The sequence below is a fragment of the Numida meleagris genome, chromosome 3, assembly GCF_002078875.1.
Source record: "Numida meleagris isolate 19003 breed g44 Domestic line chromosome 3, NumMel1.0, whole genome shotgun sequence".
NCBI classification, from domain to species: Eukaryota; Metazoa; Chordata; class Aves; order Galliformes; family Numididae; genus Numida; species Numida meleagris.
Window position 1 is genome coordinate 63,506,656 of NC_034411.1, and position 21,478 is coordinate 63,528,133.

The 21,478-nt window shown below is 41.3% G+C and overlaps 2 protein-coding genes across 2 annotated transcripts; both read left to right on the forward strand.

Moving 5' to 3' along the window:
- Window positions 2,668–13,782, forward strand: GPRC6A (G protein-coupled receptor class C group 6 member A). The gene is made up of 6 exons (XM_021392060.1): window positions 2,668–2,861; window positions 4,646–4,949; window positions 6,216–7,043; window positions 9,868–10,080; window positions 11,467–11,590; window positions 12,593–13,782. The coding sequence occupies exons 1-6, from the start codon at window positions 2,668–2,670 to the stop codon at window positions 13,711–13,713; spliced, it is 2,784 nt and encodes a 927-aa protein (XP_021247735.1). The 3' UTR covers window positions 13,714–13,782.
- FAM162B (family with sequence similarity 162 member B) lies at window positions 17,824–21,385 on the forward strand. Its single transcript, XM_021392418.1, has 4 exons — window positions 17,824–18,009; window positions 18,428–18,539; window positions 20,621–20,729; window positions 20,906–21,385. The coding sequence occupies exons 1-4, from the start codon at window positions 17,886–17,888 to the stop codon at window positions 21,002–21,004; spliced, it is 444 nt and encodes a 147-aa protein (XP_021248093.1). The 5' UTR covers window positions 17,824–17,885; the 3' UTR covers window positions 21,005–21,385.

A 21,478-nucleotide genomic window follows, 5' to 3' on the forward strand; every position in this document is an offset into this window, starting at 1 on the left:
CCTGGGAAATAATCAAGTTCCTCCCCCCTTCCCTCCCTCCCTTCCTCCCTTCCTCCCTTCCTTATTTTTACATACTCCTAGCAGAGGATTTAGCTCTGTGTTGTATGTTGTTTTGCAGAAAGTACAATTAGAACAGTTTTCAATAGAAAGTGATTAAAAATGTCTTTCTCCTTTAGCACTGTCTGAATGTATGGGCTTTACAGTTAAAGTATTTCTTTTAGAATTTAATGCATTAATTTCTCCATAAAATAACAAAGTCTGAGACAAAAAAGATCAGCTGAAGTATTTGTTTCCTGCACAGAATAGTCTCTATTTTCTTGAACAAGCTACTGGCAGTTGCAAAACTTCCTTCTGCACAAAAGCCATAACTTGTCCACCTTTAGAGGGTGCAAAGATGGGAGAAGCAGGTGGTCCATTTGCGTGTATCCACTGCTGTATCCACACTCAGCTGGTCTCATCTATCTCTGGCTTCTCTTGCACATATTGGATTGTGAAGACTTTGAATATATGTGGCACTGCTGCCAAAAACTTATTAACTGTGAATTTACAAGAAGTCCCCTGCAGGATTAACACTGAATGTGGCAAGGCCATTTTCCAAAACTCACCTATTCTGGTCCTTCTCAAAAGGAAGCTGAAGACCACGTGGAAGAAGTCACCTTTGCATGGTAGTAAGTCAGTCTGGGGCATACAGTGACACAAACAGAGTATCTCTGTCTCTCACCAGATCCTCTAAAGCCTCTTATAGTTCACCTGTGCCTCTCATCTTTGGGTTTGGTAAGTCATGCTTTCTGCCTTTCCACTGTTTACTGAAGGCTGCTTCTTAGACATGATGATACTTCAAGAATTCCCCTGAATGTTATGCCTGATTGCAGTCTTATGACTGACATATAGAGGTATCACCTCCTCCTGTGTTTTCCCCAAGAAATACTCCTATGCGGACAACTGAGACAACTGTGAAAGTCTAGTGATGCTACAATAATACATCATTAAATTACAATCAAAGAACATTCTGTATTATACACTTCTATTGGTACTTAAGTATCAATGAAAAAGAGTATTTACAAGCACTTCCAGTTGATTCTTCAGTACCAGAGTAGGATGACTTATCTCAGTAAAACTTTGAAGTACTCCTCACCACTAGCAATAATTTTGAGATGTAGGTCTTGAAAACAAGCAGTAACAATAAAAGACCCCTCCCTGTGAAAATATCCTACAGTACACTATGACACAAACTCAATGTAGTTGATTGTAAAGCACACTTCATATCACAGTGTTTTTATAAATAACAAGAAATTGGGCACCAATTATATGTGATGTATATTTTGTCAACTTCCACTTTCCAGAGAGAACAAGTAAGGATTTTCGTTTCCAGGTAAAATCCGCTTCTACATAAATTAATAGCTTTTTAGGTATAGGCCAGAGGAAAGTTTATTTCCTACTTCTAATAAAAAATAGTAATAGATTTCAACTTTAGATTTATTGACATTTTATTTCCATTGTATCTTTAAGACAATACTTATTGTTAACTCCTTAAACTGTGTATTTTATACTAGAGGCACATGGCTGAAGATCTCTTGTGACTTGCTTAACAAAATGGCTACCTCCAATCCCAAACTTTAACTGCATAAGGTATTGTTTGTCAGAAGGTTTAGAAGTTATATGAAAAGTCAGGGAAAAGTAAACACCTGGGTATCTTGAATTAGGCTTGAGGGAGTATTACTTGAGTGGAAAGAAATAGTGTATATTTGCAGTGGATAACTCAGGGCCAGGTTCTTACTGTGTTTATGCTGCTATAAATCAAGAGGAATATCTTTGGAATAAATTAAATTTTTACAAGTCAGCATAAAGCAGAATGAACTGGTATCCTAACCTGCCCATTAGTGCATGTCATTAGATACATTAAAGAAAATGTAGATGGCTGTTTACTTTATACATTGAATTACCAGTGAGATTACCAGAGACAAAGAAAGACAAGATTCTATATTATAACAAAGAAGCTGCCGAGTGGTGACTTAACTGGCGATTAGCATTTGCATTTGTGTTTAATATCTCTGTTGTGAATGGATATTCTATCTACAAAGAGTAAGTGAGAAAAAAAAGGCGAAATACAATAATCCAGACTTACTTTTTGGTCTTGTCAATTGTTTTGTTCTGTTCGTTGCTTTCTTTTTTTTCCCCAGTCTAATATAAAGACCACTGTAGCAACAGGGTCTTTTTTTCTGTACTCTTTGGACCAGACTCTTAAATTACAGTGGCAGCAACATTACTGCAGTATAACATGATAACTCTCCACCCTGTATTCAACTGGAAAGTATCCAAGACAAGCCCAAATTTATACCAAAATATTTGCCAAGTATTTCAGATTAAGTGTAATAATTTTTGAACATAACAATGACAATATCCAGCACTTCCTTTTAAATTCATATCTTTTTCCTTCTCTCTCACTCCCCTGCACCCTCACGCTTTTTATGACAACATTGCTTTGGAGCTCCAATAAAGTAACCTGAGTCAGTGAAGCAAATACAAGCACCTTATGAGGTGTGACTAACTTTGGACCTCAGCCTTTTTCCTTCGCTGCTGTTTATAGAAGACATAGGAACACTTGCTGCACTTGCTGCAGCTGGCCTAATGGGCTTAAAGCTGAGAGTGAGCAGGTGAAGCAGAAGCATGGCATTATTTAGCTTAGTGCTGATTCCCTTTGTGATCAGCACTGACATTGCTTCTGCTTGCCAGAATACAGATGACTTTGTGGGTGCCAGTTCTCCAGGAGACATTGTTATAGGAGGTTTGTTTGCAGTTCACAGTGAAATGCTGCATCCAGAAGAGCATCCCATCAAGCCAGTCATTCAGAACTGTGCTGGGTGAGTAACATGGCAAATTACACATGTAACAACAAAGAGATCACTGAAATCGGGCAAATACACTTAGTATTGTGATCAACAAAATCTGTTTCTCTTGTATTTCTTAGTTTTTTAGAAGACTTTGAACATCAAATAAATTGCTTGTAACATAACAGAGCATGACAAGCAAAACATACTGTGGCTGCCCAAGGAAGGGAACGGTTGTTTGATCCTATTTCAATCTTCATATAGAATCAAATAACCCTAGAAGTTTGTGTTGAGAAACTAGTTGTCATGTAAATATTGTTTTGTTGCTCTATGTCTGAAGTACTCTGCCATGCAGTTCATTATTTATTGTGAAATTGCTCCTAAATACTTAGAACACAGGCAGCCTGCTTGGTTTTGTCTAAGCACATGTGGAAGTACGTCCCTCACACACACACTGATAGTCTATTGTACTACTGACTGTTGCAATCATTGTTGTAATCACTGTAGATATTATGTTTTGTACTACAATTGTGGCATTGTGTGATGGGATAAACTGTACATGACACCATGTCATGTATGCATACATGTTTATTCTGCACATCAGAATATTCATTTTGTTGACTCCATATCCTACTTACATGAAACATTCTTTTTCTGGAAGAAATGCAAAGAAAGCCCGATGAAGAACTTAATTTTAACTGTTTAATAGTGCTTTCCTAAATTCAGGAATATGATATAATATAAATTCAAATATGCATTTTCTTTCATTTCAATACAGGTACAAATCCATAGGTTTTATTTTAATGTAGGGAATCTATATGGATTTATTTCAAAATGATGTCAAAGTTGGTCATTTTGTCCATCTTTATTATTTTTCTACAGTCAGAAATTGTTATCAGTTCCATCTGAAATTTATTTTTGTTTGCAAGATTTGTAAACTTTAGAGACCCTTGCTTAAGAGGAGAGTTGGCTGCATTGCAGGCAGCCTTTATTAGCGTAGTTGTGATTAAGAAACTATCATATTCATTGAAGATATGGAGAATAGCTGTATTAACTTTGTCAGGTTTAGGGAGAATGTTAGGAACATCTATGCAAGCACAGGAAAACATCAACTTCTGAAATATTTTCTTCTAGTCCTTTATTTTGTTTCATGCTTTTGGTGAAAGTAAATATATTGAGATAGAGAAACAACCAAAAATGGCTGGGCCAAACGGGGCAATTTAGAACAACCCCACTGACTCTGACAGATACTTCCTGAAGATTTCACTTGCAAATTTTCATGTGTCATGATAATTGTGGCTTTAGTGCCTGTTTTTCAGAAAAGTATTTTTATTCAGGTGTAATTGAAGTGTTGTGTTGATTATGATTTTTCTACTGAAGTCCTTCAGTGAGAAAAAAATAATAATATGATTTTCTATTTTTTTAACAGCATGCATCTTAATCAATGGTGGGTCAGATTGGGTGTTACTGAAGGGTTCTTCACCAAAGGGTGGTCAGGCACTGGAATAGGCTCCCCAGGGCAGTGGTTACAGCCCCAAGCTGCTGGAGTTCAAGAAGTGTTTGGACACCACTCCCAGACACTGGGTTTGAAATTTGAGTGGTCCTCTGTGGAGCTGGGAGATGGATTTGATGATGCTTGTGGGTCCCTTCCAACTCAAGATATTCTACAAATCTGATTCTAGAAAACACAAGCAAATCACACCAAGCATCATTTCCTTTCAGTAGCTGGCATTTTCTAAAGGATGTGAACAGACTTTGCTTCAGCCTTATTCCAGAAATATTTTTTTCTAAAATGAAACTTCTGTGTTTCCTGACAGCTTTGAAATTCAAATTTTTCTTCAGACTCTTGCAATGATACATGCTATTGAAATGATCAACAATTCAACATTATTATCTGGAGTTACTCTGGGCTATGAAATCTATGATACCTGTGCAGAAGTTACAAAAGCCATGGCATCTGCTCTGAGGTTCCTGTCCAAATCCAATACTTCTAAGGATATTGTAGAGTTCAAGTGTAACTATTCAGACTATGTACCAAGAATTAAGGCAGTCACCGGAGCCAGCTACTCTGAGGTGTCAATGGCAGTTTCAAGGCTATTGGCTTTGCAACTAATCCCACAGGTAGGTTTGAGGGAATTATTTCATTTGAGACAGAGGATCAAATTTACCATGGCTAGATGCGGCTCTAATTGGAGGGACTGCAAGTCACAGTTGCTCTAAAAAACAGTTCTAGTCCTGCTGCTCTTCAAGCAGCTGTAGAAGAGAAGGAATACAACTACTCCTTCCCCAAACATCCCTCTCTATTTCCAGCTGCTCTAGTACTAGTTCTAGTTCATACAGTCCCATGCTTGCACTTAGGCTGGTGCTTCCATGATTACTTTCAGTGTTGCAAGAAAAAAAATTGTGGTCAAAGCCAAAACCATCTTGTGCCACGCACTGATTTTGGTAATTTGACACGTATAACCTTACTGCAAAGTAGCATAAACATGCAAAATACTTAAAATATGAACTAAATATAACTTCTAACTGAATCTTTTCCCCTGCACTGGAAGTAACTATGACCTCCAGCTCCACCATAGGAGCTATATTTGATATATAAATTAAGATGCCACACTTGAAATTAATCAACAGGTAAATGATAAAACAAATCCGCATGGTGACGTGGAGATGGAAAAGGTGACTTAGTAGATTTTTGTCATTGATAGCATCTGCAATCTGCTGACATCAAGATTTGATATCTTCTCCAGATAGGTGGCTCTCATTTTGGAAAGCTTAGATTTGTTAAGAACTGTCAAGCAAGGTAAGAAATACAACAGCAGGAAAAACAACAAATTGGGCAAAGGTCAAAAAGTAAATACATTTAAATTACATTTTTCAATTATGTTTTTTCTTGCTACATTCACAATAAAAAGGCTAAAATTTCTACATAAGAAAGCATTAATATACTGTTCTTTAGTATTTGATACTTTTTTTTTTTTCTGATAGGCTCTTCTAATAGAACTTATGACCCCTTTACTGCAAAGTAATTACATTTTTGAGAGAAAATAAGTAAGTGGGTGAGCCATACTAACATAGTGCTAGAAAAGCATTGCAAAATGTAGGTGTACTAGAAATTTTAATAACAACTCCAACAACATTTGAGTGCTTCCAGTGTATTAAGTATTGTTTTGAATAGTGGTGATGGTATTTCTACAAGTTAAATCAAAATCCTTATACCAACATAACTGTCAGATCCATTTACAAGGTTTTATTCTCTGCATTCAATCAAGCAATTAAGTGCGCAAGGATGGTGCAAGATGGGGTAGAAAAGCAATAGTGGAAGTTTGGGGGCTCTCAGCATCCTTTGGAGGAGATCAATTCCATAACTAAACAGTTGTCTCTTCCTAGGTCAGTCCTGCATCATCAGCTGAAATCCTCAGTGACAAAATCCGTTTTCCTTCTTTCTTGAGGACTATCCCCAGTGATTTCCATCAGACAAGAGCAATGGCCCACCTGATCTGTGAGTCTGGGTGGAACTGGATTGGAGTAATAGCCACAGATGATGACAACGGGCGCTTTGCCCTGGAGAGCTTTGGGGTCCAGGCCATGGCTAACAGTGTTTGCATAGCTTTTAAAGAAATGCTGCCTGCCTATCTCTCTGATAACACCTTTCACACAAAAGTTGATCGTGCAATCGAGAAGATTGTCAAGGAAACCAGAGTAAATGTTATTGTAGTCTTTATGAGACAATTCCATGTGCTCAAACTATTTAAGAAGGCAATCGAGAGAAATGTTAAAAAGATTTGGATTGCAAGTGATAACTGGTCAACTGCAGTGAAAATCAGTACAATGCCCAATATCAGAAAGCTGGGAACTGTTGTGGGATTTGGATTTAAAAACAAGGACATATCCACATTCCAAGACTTTCTGAGAAATCTTCATGAAAGGCCCACTGAAAACAACAAGTTTTTACACGAATATATTATGCTCCTGTCAGTCTGCGCACACCTGGATAACTACGATTTTCAAATGTGCATTTTGAGCCAATCCCAGTATGACCTGATGCAAAATGTTGAGAATAAACATCAGATCTGGAGAGATGATTTTTTGAATGCCAACATTGAACCGGGATTTATCCATAGTACTATACTTGCAGTCTATGCCATTGCCCATGCCATTAAAGGGCAGTGCAAAGACAGAAACTGCAAGGATCCCTCTGCTTTCACTCCCTGGGAGGTACGGTGTTAATTCTTTGAGGTCTCATTCTCTCCACATAACTTCCATCTCATTTTTCCTCTTGCATTCCTGGATTTGTTTGCTTAGTCCTTTTACTAAATGCCTTCTTATTCTTGTGTCCTCCTTTCCTCACCACTGCATGGGCCAGCTGAAACCACAGCCCATCTGCCGGAGCATCAGTTGCTAATTAGTGATGAGTACTGGACTTAAACTTTTCTCCCTTGCTTTGGTCCACACAGGCACAGAAACCGCAGGTGCTAAGCCATGGCTGTATTCTGCTGTAGACGGAGAAGTATTATTGCAGTTCATATACAGATAACTAGCTGAACCATGGAAATAAGTAGCAGGCATTACTTTCAGAGCAACCGATGTATATGCAAGACAGTTCCTCTTCACTCAGTATGGCCCAGGCAAGCCAAGAGGTTGGACATCCATCAGCTAACCTAATACTTCCCCCATCATCTTCAAAAAAGGCATCAGCTTGGATGAGGACTCCAGTCTCTAGGCTGCTTGCTGGAACATCTTACTAGCTACTTGTACAGGATAGAACATAAATGTGCCATCAATCTGTTTGACATAGCTGCTCTGCTATTAATGATTGGTCCTGTTGCTGCAAACCACTGTAATACTCAGCAGAGTGCTCTAGAGAGAAAGGGATGTTACAGAGAGGACAATTTCCCAGAGAGTTTCAAGTCCCTGCTCTTTCTCTAATTGCTGTCTCCATTTTGTCTGAGCTCAGGTATATTCCTCTTTAATGAAATTTTTCTTGGAAATGAAAGTGCAGAAGACCATTCTCGTGTCTGATCTTGATTTACTGAGAAATGACTGGCAGAAAAATGTGACACAATCTTGAAGATGAGTGAGGTACTTGTTATCAGACTTTACAAGGTGGGAAAAGAGCAGGAAAAATCAGACAAGTAAACCTGACCTGACCTTTTACCTGAGAACCTGCTCAAGAGTATTCACTTTTACACACTTTTACTCAGAGGATTAAACAAAAGTTCATTTAAAAGTCAAACACGCACCGAAGCACTCTGACTTGATCTGACCTCTTATCCTGGGTCAGGGCAGGTCAAAACAAGATAGGGGATTTGAAAAAAAAAAAAAAAACAAACAACCACAGTAACAATCAAACTCTTACATGAATTTCTAAATACAGATGGGACAAATTCAGGATCATCCTCCAGGGGATGCAACTTTATGGAGCTGCATTTACATAATTTCTGAATTAAATCCCAAACAACCCAAATTTAAAGTCCTGTTTAGAGGCTAAGAATTCTTGGAAGAAACTGAAAGAGATAGATGTTCTCCCAGTGCTGTTTTCATAACGCATTTCTTCTAAACTAACTTTAGCTCCTCCACAAATGGGTATATTTAAAGATAAAGATGCAAGTGATCCATACCACTCTTCTCAACGTACAGAGAAATAGAAGAGTCATTGCTGTTACACATTTGCAAAAATAAATATGAATTAAATAATGATGGTACTGATTACTAACTCCTTCTGTTTGAAGCTCAAGATGTATTCCAAAAGTTTTTGTTATTCCTGTATTTTAGAGAAACTGGGAAACTGAAGAAGAGGAAGATTAAACAACTAACCTAATGACACAGAACCAAAAATTCTTTGTGTGGACTGTGCAATGTCCAAACAAAATGAAATGTCACTTAGACACATGTTTTCATTCTTCAAAAATTGGTAGACAGTGAGAATATTTAAATTTTGAAAAAGTGATGTTATATATGAAAAAAATGTTATAGATGCCAGACTTTTTTTACACATATGTATATATACCTGAGCCTTTTAAATAATAGATTTGCTAGCTTATTCTTTAAATGGTATAACTGTCACACGGGGATCCATGTAAGAGTGCTTTTCAAGGGACAGTCAAATTCAGCCATTCACTGAAACCTTGGTTTGCTTTTTATTGTTAATTAACCCCTATTGCCAAAAGTTGTTAGGCCTGCAAAGCAATAAAACCTTTGCTTCAGTTTGTAGCCATGGTACCTAATGAAAATCTGCTTGCAGTCTCCTTATGAATTGGGACTGGGTTCTGTGTGCCTTAATCTGCTCTTCTCTAGACTCCCAATGAACCTTTTAAATCTGAATATTTTTTGATATGGGAGAGAGAAATTTCACCCTACTGAACAGAATGAGTTGTAATATTAAGCTAGACAGTTGTCTTATCGAAGTGTTCTTGCTATGAAATTTCCTATGGAGTATTAAATATGACCTTGTTGTCTATTGCCATTGTGCCATATATCAGTTTATCTGTGTAAAACGGCATTTATTATTCTTTCCACAACTCGGAACCTCACCTTGCAATACACAATATCAGAGCCTCAGCTGAAAACAATGTTAAATCAGATATTTCCAGCACTGGGGGATTTTACACTGGAAGGAGATGTTGCCCAGATCCACTTTGTTGACAGTATGGTAACAAAAGGATCATCAATCACAGCCATTTTATACAGTAAGGGAAGTTCTAAAAGGCCATTTCTTCCTGCAAGTCTTTTCTTTCCCACCGCAATTTCCAAGGCTGGAAATATAAATACTAATACACAGGTATTTGCACATATTGCATAAGGCTGAAAAATGATTATTTGTGCTTAATAGATTTTTAAGATCAACAAGGATTGTCAAAATAATGTAAATCTGTGTAGGATGTAGGACTAACATTTATACAGATCCCTTTTAAGATTATATTACTTGTAAAAAGCAACATTTCTTTTTCAATTTGATATTATCATACTGATGTTAAACTACTGAGTATATCACACTGAAATGACACTGAGGTATGTCATTGTTTCCTATATTTATGTTCAGCTCCTTGAAGAACTTAAAAAAGTTACAATCATTGATGATGATAAAGAAATCAAGTTTGACTCCAAAGGTGATATGAGCGCTGGATATGATGTTCTTCTTTGGAAAGAAGTTGATGGCCATGTGGAAATCACCACTATGGCAGAATATGACCCAGAAAACGGTTGCTTCATCTTTGAGGATGAGGAGAAAAAAAGAGAATTTCTGAATCTAAAGGTAACTTTTAATTTGTTGACATAACGTCTGAAATTTACTTCATATGTGTCCTTCTTCCTCTGGTGTTTGCAACTGAAGCGTGTGTAAAAAATCACTCATCTGCTGTCATATTCTCCTTTTAGAATGATGCATCTTCTCTAGGTAATATTCAACTACCTTTATGCATTCTGAGAAGCACATGAGCCTGTAAGCAGTCTCAGTGATTTGAAATTATTTCTCCAGAATTCCCCTAAGAGATTTCCTATGATGAGTAAATCCAAAGTTACATCCGTCCAAAGGATACTATTCCAGAATGTGAAAGTGAGTTATAGAACAGAAAATGACTACTTATACATTTCCCCTGTCTTACACAAGGCAACCATTTATTTTTCACGAGTAGATGCATATCTACTGACTGTTGGGGAAAAAAAGGCCTTGTTGATTATTTACTCCTGTTAGAGCTGGGGTCAGCACAAACACAAGAGTATGAGGTAGGTGGCACCATCTGGAGCCCCAGCACCAGTGTAAACAGAAGGAGTGGATGGCCCCAGCCAGTTCCTGCTGGATAATGTCATCTGTACATGGTGAAGGCTTGGGTTTTTGTGCAGCTCTGACTCAGTGTGGCTCTGTGCTAGGAGGCCAGAGGAAGGGCTGTTTACAAGGTGGGATGAATGTAGTTTCTGTACAGCCTTAATTGATACAAGACACTAAGGACAGAAGACCTCTCGTCTTGTCCCTCTTTGTGGCACTGCCCAGGATGGCAGTTTCTAAGCCCTAAGCTGAAGGGAGACGAAATAGCAGCATCCCTCAGGACTGTCCCTCCATTTACAAGTCTTATCTTTGGAAGAAGGCACTGAATCCAGCTCTTAAGAGAAGGTCCTGACCAGACACTCCTGGAGTGGCACCTGATGACCCAGGGGTGAGCTGGTGGGGGAGTGGCATGTCAGAAACCTGTCCCACAGAGCCAGGGTATCTGCTCTGCACTCAAAGCTGCTGAGCAGGGTGTCAGGACTGCACTTGTAGCATGGCCCATCTGCAACCCCTCCCAGACGCTTCTGTTCTTTTTCTGGATCTGGATCCCAGCAGTCTAACTTCCAATTTCAGATCTGAGTGAGACACCTGGATGTGGATTTTAAAGTTACAGACAATCCCACTGATTAAGGGCCAAAAAATAAAGTGGTCAGGTAAAAAAGGCCCTGTCCTGTCACTCCCTGAACTTCCTGAGAGTGTAGAGAAAATATAAGAAATACAGAGCCTACATCGCATTTTTCAATATAATTTTCAGATTCCCTTAAAAATATGTTAAAAGAGAGTTCAAATTATAGTACTATCAAAGGCTTATTTTAACTATTCGTAGTAATCAGTAATGCCTCAGCTGATATTTTTTTTGTTCTCTGCACACTGCAGAAGGTTCCGTCAACATGCTCCCAGCACTGCAGACCAGGACAGATGAAAAAGGTTACAGAAAGTCCACACACATGCTGCTATGAGTGCGTTTACTGCCCTGAAAACCATTACAGCAATCGAACAGGTAAAGAATTGTGATCCAAATAAAGGTTTATTTAGAGATCAATAGAATTGTTTTGTTTGTGAATAATGCACCTTGGCAACAGTGAGTATAACTTTGGAATGAGATTAAAACATTTGTTAATGCTTAGTTTTCCAGATATAAAAGAGAAGAACAGTCTTCAGCATATAAAATGAGGTTTACGTGCTCTTTAGAATACAAAACTTACAACAGTTAGACTTTGCAGTTGAATATTGTTATCTGTGTTTAGATGGAAAGTCTGGCTGATGTTTCAGTGAGACAAATTCTCATGACAATAGAGCCTTGCTTCTGCATCCTTCTGCAGCACAGAAAGCCCAGTGCAAATACAAGGGTTATTGTTTTGCTTGCTGGCAAAGTAGGAGTATTATGAAGTTTGATATGACAGTATAGTAGTATTACTATCAAATCTGATGCGTATGCTGGTTCATTTACAGTTTGAGTAAGGTTTATAAAAGGAAGGAATTAAATACAGAGAAGAGAGATGGAATTAAGAAAACTGGGGTACAATGTACTTGTAAAGTCTTCATAGTCAGAAAAAAAGAAATTGCATGTTATACATTTTATTATTCAAATAGTGTGAAATTTCTCCGTATCAGATAATAGGAGTTTCACAGGAAAAGTAACCTTTGAAAGTGGAATCTACATCAGTGTGTGTTCTTGCTGTTGCATTTCAAAAGATTTCTCAACAAAGAAGGATTTTATTCTTGTTGAACTAGGTAAATGAAAGAGCTGCAGTTCCATTCCCTGTAGGGCAATTGGTTTGATCTCAGGCCACCACTGTGCTGCCACTGAAGGTTTCCCAATCTCTATCCCTGTGGTGTGTCCATGGCCACACATACTCCAGGGAGCTGCAGGACCTGGCCCATGCCTCACTATATGCCCCACATCCCTTCCCACCTTCTTGTATCACAAGGCTTTACCATTCACTCAGTGGTTTATTTGCTTTGGATTCCTGAGTTACCTTCATTTTTTTTCTGCTTTCAGATATGGATTATTGCTACCAGTGTCACAACAAAACCTACTGGGCACCTGTGAACAGCACTATGTGCTACAGAAAGACGATCCACTTCCTCGGCTGGACGGACTGGTTCGCTATTTTCCTGCTCCTCCTCTCTGCCTTTGGGGTTGTGCTCATTTTGTCCATCAGTGCAATATTCACTAAAAACTTGAGCACACCAGTTGTAAAGGCATCTGGAGGTTTAACTGTCTGCTACATTATCCTCCTCAGCCACTTCTTCGTTTTTTTAAGCACTGTGTTCTTCATAGGTGAACCCACAGAATTCAAGTGTAGAACTAGGCAAGCCCTCTTCGGCATAAGTTTTGCACTCTGCATTTCATGTATTTTAATAAAATCACTAAAAATTTTACTAGCCTTCAGCTTTGATCCCAAGCTGCAGAATTTCTTGAAATGTGCCTATAAACCTATAACCATTGTATTCATCTGCACTGGGATTCAGGTTATCATTTGCACCTTCTGGCTAATATTTAGGACGCCTTTCGTAAAGCAAAATTTCTCTATTCCAAGAGCCATAATTCTGGAGTGTAATGAGGGCTCTGTTGTGGCTTTTGGGATTATGCTGGGCTACATAGCTGCTCTAGCCTTCATCTGCTTCATATGTGCCTTTAAAGGCAGGAAGTTACCAGAGAACTACAACGAAGCTAAGTTCATAACCTTTGGCATGCTAATTTACTTTATAGCATGGATAGTATTTATCCCTGTCTATGTAACTACGTTTGGCAAATACCTTCCAGCAGTGGAGATCATTGTTATATTAATATCCAATTATGGGATTCTCTGTTGCACTTTTTTTCCTAAGTGCTATGTCATAATTTACAAGCAAGAAACAAATACAAAGTCCGCCTTCCTCAAGATGATTTACACGTACTCTTCCAAGAGCGTGGGCAGCATTGCTGTCAGCCAGATTTCCTTGGACTCGAAGTCTTCCAGCTCCCGAATCACTGCCTCAGACTCATGTAATGCTGAGAAAAGCTCTGTGAATGGAAACTGCCATTTTCAAGTGCCTGGGCAGACGCCAGTAAAAGAGAAACTTGTTTCTGAAAGTGCAGCAAGGACTCTGTCCAGGAAAAGGCTGTCCAGCATTTGACTGGGCATTTTTGAAGAACTAGAAGAGGAAAAGCCATTTTAGTGAGACATTTCTCCTTCAGGTCTCTCTCTTTTTGGTACACCCAAGGAGAGCAAACCATGCTAACCATACTCCAGCAGTTATTCATTGCTAGGATTTAAAGGCTTTCCTTGGATCCCCTGCTCTTGCAGGCACCTCCAGCATCTCCTTCCTGTCCCCACCTCCATCCCCATTCAATTCACGCAGCCCTCCAGAGCATCTCCCAGGACCTCACTGCTCTCAGCCAGACAGAAGCATCAAGAAGGCCTTACTTATCACAGACATGCAGGCAGGAATGCATGGACTCGCACACACTTTTTTTAATGTCTTTTCCGCTCAACTGCTTGAGAAGCTCTTCTTCTCACCTGGATCTGTTTTACAGGTCAAACAGAGCCCCCTCCTAGTCTTTGTTTGCTGGGATAAACAAGCACAGTCCTTTTGTCTCCACTTTTAAGATAGGCTTTCTATTCTCCTGAACATCCAAAAGTAACCCTTTCACCCAGTACGGGTGAATCCTATGTTTGTTTGCTTGTTTTAAATTCTGTGCCCAAAATTGTGTGCCTTATTCCACATGAGCACTACAGAAACTTTCAAAGTTCCTTGTATTTACTGCAGAGATAATGAAGTGGAGAAAGGGCTATGTAAAAACAGAAGGATTTACCCGGAGTGCTGCAGTTGCATGTATGTTCATTTACTTTTTTTCCATACCGAGAAGGACACTGATTTGCCCCACACACCTTCTCTAATGCGTGCGGAGAGAGGACCCTTTACACTTGTCCCCAGGTGTCCTCTTTGTTCAAGGAAGGAGACAATCCCCTCTACAATGCGCAGTGTCAAAGTTTACAAACACTAATTGATTCTCCTCATTAGCATAAATAATGTAATGGCCAGAATCAGCAAGAATGCACCCTGGGAATTTTAGCTTTACTGACACTTGTTCGGGAAGTCTAACTTTTACGAGAACATGGCATTGCACCACTCCAGTGCATTAAAATCACACCCGAATGAGCTGCTGTCTGCTGCACTGGAAGCCTCTGCTCTGCAGCTCCATGAATGCGGCTACACAGCATCCCCTGCACAAGAGACACACTCCAGGAAGGAGGACTCGGTTAGCCGGGACAGCCGCACCACATCTCCTAGTCAAGGGATGGCCAAGTCTTGTGCTGGGCAGGGCACAGTTTTCCTGTGGTGCTGTCTCACAGCCGGGCTGGAAGGAAACAGCTTCTTCAGACAGTGAGCAGCAGAAGGCTTGCGAAGGACATTTTGATGTGTTCATGAGGCCTCCGGCCTGGACCAGAGAAACCGTGCTTTGCAGCTTTAACTTCTGTGCGCATAACCGAGAAAAGATGCTGACCTCTTCAGTTTGGTCCATGCTTCTGTTTAGATGTGGAATGATGGGATGCTGTTGCTGGCCAAAGCTTGGCAGTCTTGTTGCTACATGTTGCGTTCTTGTTATATGCAATAGATCTATTTTTCTAGCATTTCTATTTATTTGCTGCAACCTAGATCTGCATGATTTTTCTACTCAGATTTGTTTAAAATGGCTATAGATCAAATTTCAGCAACAGACACAATTTCTGAAATTACTGTGTTGTGGACTTACATACGTCATACATATCCGTGAAGATATTTTTTAAGTAATTTGAATGGCAAGGGTGCAATTTATATATATATGTGAGCAATTATGTATTTTCTGTAGCTGATCAGAAATACTGCAGGCTTATGCACATACATTTGTATGATAACTGCTGTTTGTACATCAGCTGTTACAAGTACTGTTTGCAATACGAATCTACGTGCAATGAGGTTTGGCTGCTCCTGCAGTTTGGCTGCCAATGCGCCAAAAAGAGGAACACAAAGCTTTCATCACATGATGACTTCCAGCGCTACGCCGGTTAGAAAAGCTAATTTGGCTAAAAGGATGTGCGTGTATTTATCGTTTTCAAAAGCGGTGAGCATATCATTTCTTGAACAATGGGGTGATTAAAGTCATGTCCTTATTGAAAACTGAACTCGCTGACTTCATTTCCTCACCTGCAGGTTGGTTTGGCCTCGAGCAGCAGCAGCAGAGCCCTGCGTTCGCTGCCCCCAGTGCCTGCCGGGTGGGCGGCCGAGTGCGGTCGGGCGGTCCCCCCTACGGGACAGGGAGGGAAATGCCTCCAGAGGGCGGTGACAGCAGCACGAGAGTCCCGCAGAGGCGATCGGTAACGAAAGGGATTGCATATGGCAGAATTTCAAGGGAAGAACGAATGCATCCCATGCCCCCCACTGCATACACACCTCTGGTCCACTTTGCCAGAGCCACCAAGTCCCCTCTGTCTGTGACTTGCATGAGCTGTCTGCCTCTCCAGCAGCTCACACCTGCGTAAAGCATAATCAGCCTCACCTTGGAGAGGGGATGCAACAGGTTTAGTAGCTACTGTTGGCAGAAAGTACTCATAAAATTAAATAAAATAAAATAGACAAAAAGATTCCAATCTCTGTTGCACGTCCTTAAACATCTGTGTAGCTGTGACTGTGTAGGGCCAAAGGGGATGGTTCTTCTTTCTGGATCAGGGCATGCTCTGCCTTCTTCCTTTGAAAAGATCACACCACAGATTGCCACAGTGCTAGTGCATGTATGTGTCCATCCTCAAGTTTTTTATCTCTGAAAATGTCAGAGAGGACACACGATCCCCAAACACTGATGACCAGGGAAGTCAAGAACAGAAATTCTGTTAGTGAGGAGTGTGAGGCTGCCCTGTTCAGCTTTCAGAGTTGATGTCATTCATTGCAGTAATGCTGAATAAAGAACGTTGAAGGTCTTGGTCACTTCTTTTGGTGCTTTTCCATCTCCCCAGTGACATCATGGAAAAGGGCAGAGCTGCTCTGTGCGTGTGCAGAGGTGTGTGTTCTTCCTCCCTGTTATTGTTAACAGACATGAGAAAGCCAGTGCCTGGCTTTCGCACAGGGCTCAGATAAACTTGGTTTGTTTAAAGAATGCCTCATTTGCAGGAAATTTTATTCCAGTATAGAGTGTGGGAAGTCATTTTTTTTTCTTTTTTTCCTATTTGGTATGAGTTAAATTGGAATGGCTTTGGTATTTTACCAATAATAAGGACATTTTGTTATTTTGATTATTTCAGAATGGTAACTACAAGTAAATAAGAAAACATCAATAGGCGACTACTGACTGAACACAAAATGCTTTCCTTGAATATTTTTCCAGAATGAAATTATATTCAAGCTGCATTACTTAAAAATTAGTAACAAGGGTGCTAGAAACTTTTTTGCTGGATTTTTTTTTTCATTTTCTCAACAATTTGCTGTCAGAAAGTTGCCCACCTCAGGCTATGCTTCTGAGAATGGGGAACAAAGTTTAGGCTACAAATGATTCGCACCTTCTGCCTCATGCCCTCCCACTGAGCACAGGTCTGCATGCTGCCGTCTCACGGTGCAGCCCTTGTGAACAAGGCTCCCTCTGTCCTGGTAGTACATCGCTGGGGGCTTTATGGCATTCAGTGCGATAACAGACAACAGTGCATCCTGATCCTGGGGTTCTGGCATTGGCTGGATCATATAATCATGGAATCACAGAGCACCCTGAGTTGGAAGGGACTCAAAAGGATCATAAAGTCCAGCTCCTGGCTCCACACAGGACCACCCGAAAATCAGACTGTATGTATGAGAGTGCTGTTCAAATGCTTCTTAAACTCTGGCAGCTTAGGGCTGTGACCATTGCCCTGGGGAGTCTGTGCTAGTGCCTGACCATCCTCTGGTGAAGAATCTTTTCCTGATCACCAGCCTGAACTTGCCCTGTCATGACTGGGAGATTTAACATCACCTGCTGCTCAGTGCATTGGGAGCGCTCCAGCTGAGACACTGGAGGCCACCTGCACGGCACTGCCACAGGCTGCTTGCTAAATACATATTCTGTACTGGTTTTCAGTCTTCCTTTTAATGTTTGGTTTTGTTGTTATTTGTTTTTCCGAAAGGATATTCTGGTGCTGAGTGAGCCTGGACCGCCCCGAGTGTTTCTCTCACTAGTTCCATACGACTGCTTTAAGGTGGGCGGGTGAAGTGAGGCGGGCGGTTCCTCTCAGCCCCCCAGAGCTGAGCAGAGCAGGGCAGAGCAGAGCGAGGGACCAGGCGGTGCAGGCTGCCCAGCCGTGCTCATGCTGCCGCTGCCTCTGCGCCTCCGCCCCGGGCGGGTGAGGGGCTCCCCGCTGCTCCGCCCGGCCGCACTACGGGGAGCTGCCGCCGGCGAGGGGCCCGGACGGGGCCCAGCAGTCCCCCGCGGTAAGGGCAGGGCTGGGCTGGGGGCCCACCGCGGTCACCCTGGGCCTCGTTAGTTTGCCTTCTGACTTAGATGCCCAAGTGTAAGGCAGTAGGTAGAGGGATATCTGAACGCAAGCCACAAGGATGCTCCCCAAGGGCTGGGGTCGTGCAGGGGCTGTGCAGAGGGAGAAGCACCTCCATCCCTGGAGGTGCTCAAAGCCAGGTTGGATGGGGCCCTGGGCAGCCTGAGCTGGTGGGGAACAGCCCTGCCCGCAGCAAAGGTTTGGACCTGGATGGGCTTTAAGGTCCCTTCCAACCCAATTATAACTCCCTGATATGATTCCCCCACTGACCACCAGGGCACTAAGAGGGATTTGCTCTTTGCATCATTACTGCTACTCATCACAGCATGATGGGGTGTTTCTTTCCAATCCTTCAGCTGAACAGGCACACAAAGCGGTTGCAAGCTACAAACCTTCAAAGTTTGACAAGAAAATCCTCCTCTGGACCGGTCGCTTCAAGACGGAAGAAGAGATTCCTCCAAGGATCCCGTAAGTGCTCAGGTGTATTCCGAGGTTAGCACTGGGCTGAAGGGCAGAGGGGTGCCCAGCGGTGCTCTGCAGAGCTCAAACAAGGAAGTGCTTTTGGCACTGAGAGCTTTGAAATGAACTAGCAGGAAGAAAATTTTCCTGTGTTGCTCATAGGTTAGGAAGAAAAAATGTTCCCTACTGGAGTCCCCAGATGCTATAATTAAGAACTGGATCCTTCTGAGCAGAGAGCCTTAGTCATCTGTATTGTATGTATGCATATAGTTGGTATATATCCACACTGCCTTGTTTATTTTGTTTATTCCTGATGTGTAATCAGAGAAGATGTTATTATAAACTGCATGTTCTGTTTATTGCTTCCATAAAGTCCTAAGGAGCTGAGAGCTGCTAAATGATTGCATCGGCCAAACTAATTTATTATAGCTTGAAGAAGAATATGAGGAAAAAAAAAAAGAGATTATGAGAAAAGCATCCCCAAAGGCAAATCCTAGGAAAGCTGAGTACTTGACGCAGTCTCAGCCTCTGGTTGACCCTCTGCTTACCTCAACTTGCTGTAAGCTACTCTTCCCCAAAGTGTCTCCAGGACACCGCTTCATGGCGTCGCAGCACACACAGAGAGAGGCATGGAGCTGTGAGGGTGACCCACCCTTTCCTCCACCTCTTTGTTCCCAGCAGCGTTGCTGCTGCTTCTGGAGCCAAGCAGAAAGGTCCCAGAGGGACCAACTGCTCTTGCTCAGTGCTTATCCCACTGCCTTTGCTTACAGGAAGGTTCAGGCAGGTCTTGGAAGCATTATTTGCACTACTGAAGTCGTTGGGAGGTGTTCGTAAAAGGCCTCTGCTAATCCCCGTACACGTGCACAGAAACCACTTGGGCTGACTTTCTGCTTTCTGGGTGAGCAACACATTTCTAGAACTCATCACAACATTCTAAAAGAAGTTAGTTTTAAGACACTGAAGGTGGACTGTATCACAGCTTTGCTGTTAATAAAGCATTGCAAGATACTGTTTGCTACCTGTGAACAAAATCCGGCTGCTGAAGATGCGTGGTACTGAGGGTCAAACCTGCAGCCCTCAGTCGAGGTGTTTAAATCAGTGACAGCAAACAGCTGTTACTGCCTTCAGCAGAGGCTTAGCCAGGACCTTGATGAAGGATTGAGTTAACAGAGGCCCTAATGTGCAATTAGAGGAGATAATAAGGTCTGTTCTCCTTAAAGCAGAGGCAGAAAGCAAGGAGAAAGTGAAAATCTGCTTCTGAAGAGTTTCAATTAGTGCACTGAGAAATACAATTAGGTTACTAAGCCAGACCAATAACATTTAGAGCTTTGCTTTTGTTCCTACAAATGGCTTCTAGATTAATGGCTTTACGTGGCAGTCCGTTGTGCGGTTTGTTTTAAAGATGCTGTGCTTACACTCGGTAATACAAAAGCAGCTCCTTGTAACCGTGGCACTGCCGGCCATCAGTCAGGGACCTGCCCTGCCTCCGGGTGTGTGTGTGCTGTGGGGGTAGGGGGGAAGCACAGCACAGCTGCCTGTGACTTGTCCTTTTCCCATTGCATTAAACCTCTGAGAAACTTGTATTTATATATATGTATATATAAAGCCAATTTAATACAAAAGGAAAATAGCACACAGGCAGGACAAACATCATAGAAACAGTGCCCGTCAAGTACAATGTCTGGCTCAGGAAATGGCTTCACTGAAAGTTACAGAATCATAGAAGTTTGGTGATGTTTGCAGCAAAAGGGAGGTTTCCTGCATTCCTGGTTCTCATAAATCCCCTTACATCACACTGTGAGCTTCAGGTGCAATTCCTACTACATTTACCCTAAGCATTTCAGTGCAAACCTTTTTTTTCAGATTAAAATCTTCCTAAATCCATTACGTGTCATTTTTCCACTGGAAATGGATGAGGGTCACAAAATACAAAGCTCCTAGGTGGTACAAACCCAAGCACTATAGCAATAGCAAGATGCTTCTTTTCAGAGCCAATTTCTTTTTCACTCTGCAGCAGTGATATTACGACAGAGATGTCTTCAGAGATGCTTCAGTTTTTTAATGATTAAATTCCAAAACTTTAATTGCAGGCCAGAGATGCTAGACAGGGCGAGGAACAAAGCCCGTGTTAAAGCCTGTTACATCATGATCGGCCTTTCAATTGTTGCCTGTTTTGCGGTGATTGCTTCAGCAAAAAAGGTGAGTATACTGACGGCTAGCTTCTATGTAGCATACCTAGAAGTGATGGAATTCTGTGAGAAGTTAAGGTAATGTGCTCCTGTTGCTTTGAAACAAAGCATTAAGTTGCTGGTTATTCCTGAGACTTTTCTCCTTCTCTCACAACATTACTCTCAAGGAGGGTTTTCCTTCTGCAGGCGGCAGCACGGCACGAGTCCCTGACAAGCTGGAACTTGGCAAAGAAGGAGAAGTGGAGGAAAGAGGCCGCGCTGGCAGCAGAGTCAAAGCCAAAGTAACGTTGTGAGATGGCCCCTGTCCTTATCGGAGCAAAGTTAACAGTCAAGAGTGGTTAGTGAATTTCACCACCAAATGGACAACTGTAGCATTGCACAAACTGGAGCTAACAGCACGTAACAAACTGATCAGCGAGAATACTTCAAATTTTACATACTGAGAGGCTTGGGCAAAGGAAGGCAAGGGAAACCAACTGCTAATTTCCAAATTCTCTAGTCCTTAGAAACTTCATAAGAATTCCCCAAACAAGTGGTCAGTTCTGCACATGACTATCACACAACTGTATGTTTGGTGTGATGTTCATTCAATTAATTAAAATGTATTTAAAACCAAGAGGTGCCCTGTCAGGGGACAGTGCATAGTTTCACAGTGCACAAACCAGCCTTTACGAATTCATTTTTCTCAGTGTTGTATTCAAAATGGCATTTGTGTTTTCTAGCATAAGAAGCCACGCTAATTAAAACAATACATACACC

What these genes read in the sequence shown, in the direction of transcription:
- FAM162B (XM_021392418.1), top strand. Translation starts at nt 17,886, where the DNA reads ATGCTGCCGCTGCCTCTGCGCCTCCGCCCCGGGCGGGTGAGGGGCTCC. An exon ending in GAGATTCCTCCAAGGATCCC is followed by an intron (nt 18,540 to 20,620) that starts GTAAGTGCTCAG and finishes CTTTAATTGCAG; the next exon opens with GCCAGAGATGCTAGACAGGG. An exon ending in TGATTGCTTCAGCAAAAAAG is followed by an intron (nt 20,730 to 20,905) that starts GTGAGTATACTG and finishes TTCCTTCTGCAG; the next exon opens with GCGGCAGCACGGCACGAGTC.
- GPRC6A (XM_021392060.1), top strand. Translation starts at nt 2,668, where the DNA reads ATGGCATTATTTAGCTTAGTGCTGATTCCCTTTGTGATCAGCACTGAC. An exon ending in CTTTGCAACTAATCCCACAG is followed by an intron (nt 4,950 to 6,215) that starts GTAGGTTTGAGG and finishes GTCTCTTCCTAG; the next exon opens with GTCAGTCCTGCATCATCAGC. An exon ending in CCATTACAGCAATCGAACAG is followed by an intron (nt 11,591 to 12,592) that starts GTAAAGAATTGT and finishes TTCTGCTTTCAG; the next exon opens with ATATGGATTATTGCTACCAG.